This window comes from Teleopsis dalmanni, chromosome X (assembly GCF_002237135.1).
Source record: "Teleopsis dalmanni isolate 2A chromosome X, ASM223713v2, whole genome shotgun sequence".
NCBI classification, from domain to species: domain Eukaryota; kingdom Metazoa; phylum Arthropoda; class Insecta; order Diptera; family Diopsidae; genus Teleopsis; species Teleopsis dalmanni.
The window spans coordinates 13279391-13287404 of record NC_051848.1 but is presented as its reverse complement, the minus strand read 5'-3'; the positions used below and the strand labels follow the sequence as shown (position 1 = coordinate 13287404).

The 8014-nt window shown below is 30.4% G+C and overlaps 2 protein-coding genes across 3 annotated transcripts; one reads left to right on the top strand and one right to left on the bottom strand.

Annotated features, from left to right (window-relative positions):
• Window positions 1–1673: 1673 nt before the first annotated feature.
• Window positions 1674–2618, bottom strand: LOC119688725 (gametocyte-specific factor 1-like). The gene is made up of 2 exons (XM_038103391.1): window positions 2213–2618; window positions 1674–2142 (listed from the first exon to the last, which is right to left on the bottom strand). The coding sequence occupies exons 1-2, from the start codon at window positions 2396–2398 to the stop codon at window positions 1876–1878; spliced, it is 453 nt and encodes a 150-aa protein (XP_037959319.1). The 5' UTR covers window positions 2399–2618; the 3' UTR covers window positions 1674–1875.
• Window positions 2619–4162: 1544 nt separating this feature from the next.
• LOC119662142 (proteasome inhibitor PI31 subunit-like) lies at window positions 4163–5750 on the top strand. Of its 2 annotated transcripts, XM_038071698.1 has the most exons (5): window positions 4163–4252; window positions 4311–4489; window positions 4616–4912; window positions 4975–5081; window positions 5142–5750. In XM_038071698.1, exons 2-5 carry the CDS (start codon window positions 4319–4321, stop codon window positions 5365–5367), a joined length of 801 nt encoding a protein of 266 aa, XP_037927626.1. In that variant the 5' UTR covers window positions 4163–4252; window positions 4311–4318; the 3' UTR covers window positions 5368–5750. The 2 variants fall into 2 exon arrangements, with proteins under 2 accessions (XP_037927626.1, XP_037927625.1); XM_038071697.1 differs by having other exon boundaries at window positions 4165–4489.
• The last annotated feature ends 2264 nt before the right edge of the window (window positions 5751–8014 follow it).

Genomic DNA, 8014 nt, shown 5'->3' with positions numbered 1-8014 from the left:
GCAAGTAATTAGGCTGCGATTACATTGCATGTGAACTTTGTCTTGTGTGTTCGTACGTACAAAACAAATGTATGTAATAGTACATTTCCACTGCTTATTTAGTAAGCTTAACTTACTAAGTAAATTTAATAGACCATTCAAAGAGCATCCGTGCTTTTTCACTTACTATAGAATATAGTAAACAAAATTCAACGAATATTATACCAAAAATAACGAATACAAAGTTGGAAATGGTCGAAATTTGACAAATTTGACACATGAAACAAAATATAAACATAAACAAATAATCAAAAAATCGAAACAAACATAAGGTTAGAATTCTTTTAAACATTTGTTGTCTCTTAAATAAAATATATAATTATTATACAGAAATAAGTATATATATTAAATATATATTTCATATCATTATAAAATATCATATATTATTTAACAAAAAATATTTATTTCAGGCTAATATCAAATGCAATTGCAAATGTGTTTGTTAAAATGTTATAATAAGATAAAACAAGACTAATAAAACATGGAATTTATAATTTGAACATGTTTAATGTTATATGTATGTAATAATTCTGTATTATGGTGATATTGTGAATCGCTCTATAAATATATAATAATCTCTAAAGCACTGAATAAACTCAGTTAATATTGCATATCTGTTAAAAATTTTTATGAAGAAGGGATTTAATGTTATTAATTTATTTTAAAAACACAGTAATGCACAAAAAAATATAGTCAAAATTCCGTAACAATATGTGTTATGATTATGTGACATTCTAATGGCGTTTTTGATTGGTAAATCTGAGGTAATTTTTTTAATCGAGTTTCACTTTTAATGCAATTTTCTTTTTCGATTGGTAAATCTGTATAACATCTTAACAATGTGCCTATGAGTTTCCATAATTATTGTTCCATTTACGCGAGACCATAAAGTTATTTTAAGGTTATTGAAATCAATTTTGAACTCTCATAAACATCTTTAAGATCAATTAAAATAACAAATTTAAAATTTTTTCAGAAACACCACATTTAAGCATTGACTGACAACAAATCTTTAATTTTTGTTAGAATTGAGATCAAGATTTATTTTAAAATGGATCTTACGGCTCGAGTAAACATAAGATGAAACGATTATTTACACAGCACAAGTAATCTTGTTCACACAGCAATTCTTAATTTTATTTCAATTTTGTTGCATATTGTTGGTTTTGAAATTGAGCTCTTAAAGTCCTAATGCCAAAAGTTGCAGCAATATTTTACTTTTTTTGCGTTTGTGAAAATTATTCATATTGCTAAATAACTATGCTCTCTTGAATTAAGAATTTAAATTCACCTTAATTTTGTACAAATTGCAATTTAATTGTAATTTCTGTTGTAGGACGGAATTGTAATTCTAACTTGATTTTATTACAAAATTAAGCCGAATAATCTGTACTATTCCACAAAACTGAGCACCCTAGTTGGTTCACCTTTCTCGTGGAGATAAAACTGTAATCGAATGGGTGATACTTAGTTGTCGTAAACAATCGCTCTTGTAGCCTTACTAATCGATTTCAAATTACAATAGGTTGGGCATTCGTTTTATACCTGCTGAAATAAACAAGTAAATTAATGGAAGTAAACTCTGTCAGCTGAAATAATAATACTAAAATATGCATACGAAAACAAACTGGGACTGTTAGAACCTTACAGATTTATTACTCCAACACGTAACAATTGGCTGCAGAGCCATCACTGTACAGGATTTAAGATATGCAATATTACTAATGTATTAGACTTTATTTAATTTCAAATATTATATATTTCAAAACATTTTACTTAAAAAATAGAAAAATATTACGGCACTAAATATCAAAATTTTGATTGATTTGCAAATATTTATTCAGGTCCATTTGATTTTAACGCAAGTAATCTCTTGCGTTCGTCGTTTCTGAACTGCTTGCGAACAGATTTGGAGGCTCCTTGCAGAGAACGCAAAACTGGTGTATTAGTTGCGTATTGTGCTGGGTTATAGGCCCGAACATCAACATCCCAATCTTCTCCATCAGGCAATGGCTTAAACTCTGGTGGAGGATGACTAATTGGTTCAGGCGCTTGAATACTTCTTTCAAAATTTTTTCTATCCACACATGTTTTCAAGTGATGCTAAATAAAAGTAACAAACATACATTTTTGTATATGCACGTCAACAACAAGCGTCAAATTTTTCACTTACTTCGAGCTCAGATTTGTTTATTATGTGCGTACTGTTAAAGGGACATGTCTCCTTCTTTTCACCCTTGTAGTGTTTTTTGCATTTGATGAGATGAGTTTGAAAACGACTTTCTAATATTCGGTGTGATGCGTCATAGGGACATTCTAACAATGTCGAATAATCTTCAACGGTATTTATTTTTGACATCTGCGTAATAATAACAGATAGTATTATTAATAATTAAAGATAGTGGCTTTGGTAGAATAGCACGGAGTTCATTAAATATATATACGAATATATTTTGCAAATTAAAGTAAATATATCAAATATTGCCCAGGAACTTTCTTTTAAGACGCAATTTGCACAACGATACCAAAAAAACCGCTTATCCAGTCGTAATAACAAAAACAAAATTTTAAGGTTGCCAAATTGTGCAATTTTAATCACTTCATAATCTTACAGCACGAGCAGGGATGGTATAAAGTATTTGGAACATAATTCCTTGAAAAATATTTATTTTATAGCTGTTTCACAAGCTATAAAATAAAAAATAAAATAAACATCCAGTGCCAAGCAAATAAACAATACAAAAATTTAAATTCAAACCAAAGCAGCTGATTTACACATCACACAAATTTTACTTGAAATAAAATGTGCGAGTAAAGTTTATGTAGCATTTTCAAATTTCGACAATGATGTTATGCTGAATAAGATGCTCTCATTAATTCGAAAATTTGGTAGTGGAACTCACTTGTGTATATACAGTGTTAATTAAAGTTACTACGAGTAGCTCGTGGAACAAATCTCATAGTTTGAAGCTTTATGAATATTAATGTATATTTATAAGATAATACCACATTACTTAAAAGAATTGTTGTGTGTTGTTGTTGTGGTTTGAGTTAGTGCCATTGCGCACTTTTACTCTTTTATGGCCCTGCCACATACAAAGCTTTACCTATACTAGAATTATTATCATGCATTTATCTTTTAACTGATAACGGACTGTAGATCACCATATCTTCCTATGCGTCCTGAGGTGGACTTAGGGTTTGTTAGGGTATTTCATATGTTTATACCAATTAAGCCGTTTGTCAAAAGTGACCCCCAGATGTTTTATGCTTTCCTCCCACCGTGTTTCCGTGCCACCGACGCTCACTCCTGCAGGATGCTGCCTTCTCTTTCGTGTTATGAATATAGCCTTGGTTTTGTCATTATTAATTTTAATCTTCCATTTCTGAAAGTATTTCACCATGAGGTCTATATTTCTCTGTAAGTTGCTTACATTTATGGCATAACGGTCAGAGTAGATCAAGTACGTGTCGTCTGCGTAAACCGCCATTGACACGAGACTTAAGGTGGGGATGTATATATATTAATGTCGCCGTATACATATTAAACAATGTGGGTGACAATGGCGACCCCTGAGGTACACCTGCTTCTATTGCACGCGCGGACGAAAGAGTGATGTTGATTTTAGTTCGGAAGGACTTTTCTTGCAGGAAGCTACCAATGATTTTAATCAGCCCGCTGGGGACCTCAATATGGGCCATTTTGACTACAAGGCCATCATGCCACACCTTGTGAAAGGCTTTAGCTATGTCGAATATTATCATTCCGGATGATTCTCGTTTACTTAGAGCGGTTTGTATCAGCTGCGCTGTATCAGATAGTGTTTTCTGTAATAATAAACAAGTAAAATGTATGGTTAATTAAATTATTGAGGCGTTAAATGTACTCAATGAGGTTATTGAACGGAACTGGTTTGTGTGGCAAATTAATTAGTTTGTATATACGACCAATTGTTTTGTGTAAAAGAAAATTAAGCATAATTAAATAGTAGACATAAAATTCATTCAGATTAGTGTATACATACATAAAAAAATTTGAACGAAAGTTTCGAACAGATTAAACTGTCAGAAAAAAAAGTAATTTTAAAAATGAAACATAGCTATATACATTGAACGTACCATAAAATTTTTTAGCTGTCAAAATACAACATAAACAATTTTTTTACTTATTGGCGATAGTGATTTGCAACTAAGCGGGCCGTTTATAGTTAAAGTAATTGTTTAAAAAGTTTAAAAAAAGAGAAATAATTGTTAATTTTATTTTGATAAAGTTTAAAATATGTCTTCGTCTAAAATTGGAGTTATAGATGAGTCGTATTTCTTTGGTTGGGATATGCTACTGAAATCAGTTGAAAAGGATGTTCTTAAAAAGGCTGATGTGATTTTAGCATTAGCCCACTTCATACTGGTTAGACATTATAAATTTGAATGTCTTGGCGTTGGTGAAGATGTAAGTACTTTTTTGTGACAATTACATATATTTCTTTATCGTGCTGTATGTATACTTGTATATATATGTATAAATTATATTAAGAACGAAAAAGAATGTATATGGAAAATTAATGCGTTGTTTTAGAAAACATATACTGAAGATGAAGTTGGGTCAGAATTGTTGCCAGAGTTTTGGAACGATAGCGATTTTCGTTACAGGTTGCGCTATGTTCACAATAAGCAGTTATATCTTCTAATTGGACATGTTGTATCTGGTGATAAGGTTCTATTTAATTTGCTAAGTGTTGATACAAAACAGGTGTCAAATATTTTGTTTGATCCGGAGGAACTGGTTAAATCGGTTAGAGGAAAAATTTATACAATGATACCAGATGCGGCTGCTGTTAGCGACCGTATTCGTAAAGAGTTGATTGAGACAGTTGTAAGTTGAAGTAAATTCCTACTTATATACATTTATTTAAAACATTTTGCTGATACAATTAGATGATATCACGTAATGAAATTGAGGCTTCCACTCAAACTGATCATGAAACTGTCCCACGCCAGTTTATAGATCCACTACGGATGTCAGATCCGCCTCGTTACAGGGGGTATGTACTATACTTCATGTATATATATTATGACATTTATTTTTAAATTAAAATTTACAGACAATATCCGGGTTCGCCATATAGAAATGAGTTTCCTGATGTCGGACGTGGAGATCTGGACCCGTTTGGTGTTGGTGGTGGGAATTTATATCCGTTTCCTCGTCCTGATCTATTAGGAAGCGCCCGACCACGTTTCGATCCATTTGGACCACCTGGTGGTAATGTTCGCTCAAACCCAAATCCTGATCATTTTCGCCCTCCAGGCAACGATGACTATTACATGTAATGTAATTAGTTTACTTAAAATTAACTATCAATATATTTTGATTCTTTTTTACAAATTCAATTTGTGAAAAATATATAATCAATGCATAAATATAAATATTTCAAATTCTATCGTAATTCAATCTGTTTCTTATATAAAACAAAAAACAAATGAACTCATAAAACTTGAAAAAAAACAACATCATAAAAACTACTTGTAACGAAAATTGTTTACAATTTACAATTTGGAGCTTCAAAACATACATTTTAAATAAAACATTGTGTTTGTAATGGAATATTTTGCAGATGGCTTAGTAAGAATAAGGTTAAGGATACATTTCACCAATTATGCAAAATAAATTTAAGTGAAAAATTAATAAAGTTTAAAACGAGTAAAATTCCAAAATTACAGCTGTTTTTTCTTTTAGCTCGAATAAGTGGTGAATACCACAATTGTTTTCCTTTTAATGTTTAGTATGTATATAAGTAAAAAGTATATTTAAGTATATTCATTTATTTAGAAAAAACCAATATAAAGAAATGTTAGCACTTCTTGTTATGCGCTAAAGATGTATGCTTGCAAAGACTCAAGTGTAGATTCTTTGTAGAATGGATGTAGACAGTTGTATTAGTTAATTCGTGAATGACCAGGTTGCTATAAATACTACGACAGAATGTGAAGAATTATCACTTGAAGCATAAGACTTAAGATGTGTGCGAAGTAATTGAATTATTCGTGTACAACGGCCAAGTAGTGCTTAATTGTTCGCAGAAGACAAGTATTCGGAGACAAAGTATAGACAACTGTCTCTGTTCACTTTGTTTTAGTGGGCTATAACAAAAACACGAACTGATCGAAGATAGTTTATACATATTTCTTTAAAATTGAAGCTTTTATTATTTTTTTATTAGTAATCACAATTCTGTTTGATTGTTATTCTTTCCTGCTCTTTTTATTTATTGGTAATACTGTGACACTGTATATTTAGAACCATCTTTAAAGTATAATGAAATCGTTGTATATGCAGTTCGAATATAATTAATCGCTTGGCTCAACTGACATCTTCACACAATATTATAATACGCTGTTTTTGTTGTAGCCCGCGGAGATCTGCTTGTGAAGCCCGTTTACGGGGTAGTGAACGGCACTTGGTTGTCGAAATTGAGGAGTGGCTTCTGGACGTAGACCCGACCGCTCTTAAGATCATCATTGTGCTCTGAATTTGGTTTCCCCTCGTCATGCACCCAAAACAGGTTACAGCAACCACAAGGACTTCGTCCTATTTTGTAATATACATACATATTTAAATGTAAGTATTGCGGTTCATAGTTGCATTTCTTATCATTTAGCGGCTTAGAAAGCAGCGGTACAATAGTGGTAGTATTTATTTCATTGTTTTTCAAACTAATTGAACTCTTGCAATTATTTTCAAGCTTCCTACCAAAAATGTAAATAAATATATATGAATGTAGATATATATATATATGTATATATATTTACATATTCTAAACCAATGGGACGGACAGACAAAGTAGTAAAATATATTGCATATGTATGTATGTACTTGTAAAACAGTATCATAAGAATTTTTTCTTTCATTACTGAGGATAATAAAAATTAATATCATTGGTATGACATACATATGTACATATGTATATGTATATGCATTGGATTGCGGTCTTACTTTATTAGCATATGTATGTCGTAATATTTGTAGGTAAACCAAAAAAGTGTTTTTATTTATACACACATATTAAATCGAAATTTTAGAATTTTATATTACTAATCTAATATATGTATAGGGGAGCGCTACTAGAATTACTAGCATATCTAGTTGTGTTTATTCGTTTATTCGTGTGTAAAAACTATGCAAAAACTAGAGGAAATGTATCTTCTAGGTTGCTTTTAGGTGGACATTCAAATATTACAAAAATTTGCTTGCAAAACTACATTTTTCTTTTGCTTTAATAGACTAGTTATAAAGTCACTATTCATCTAAGAGACTGTAAAAAACTAATCTTTTTTTAACAAAGCGAAAAGTGACACATTTTAAACTTTCATTCAAAGATTTAAATACCAATAATTTTTATTTGCTATACAATTTTTTATTTTTTCATAAATATTTTTATTTATAAAATATTTGGTTTGCCTTGGGTTTTGCGCACATTCGCAGGATTTATTAAATGCCGAAACATAATATTTGACAAATTACTAATTATTATCATGTGTATTTGCAAAATTTCCAGAAATAACAAGCAGACCGATGAATGTTAAAATAATTATATATTTTAACATTATTTTTGTATAAGAGCGGATTATTTTCTTGCTGATATCCATAAACATTTAATTGTGATTTGAATTGTTGAGATGTTAACTTTAAAGTATTAATATTAAAAATAAAAAAATAAAATTAGTGATTAATTTAATTAGTGAACAAAATGAAACGTAAATATATAATAAAAAACATATCCGCTACAAATAGAACTTATCTAAATAATAGATCTGTTCCACGAGCTGTTCCACGAGTAGTAACTTTGAGTAACACTGTGCATACACAAGTGCGTTCTACTAGCAAATTTTCGAGTAAATAAGAACATCTGAGCGAACGTAACATCCCTGTCGAAATTTGAAAATGCTGTATAGACTTTACTCATACATTTTCTTTAGT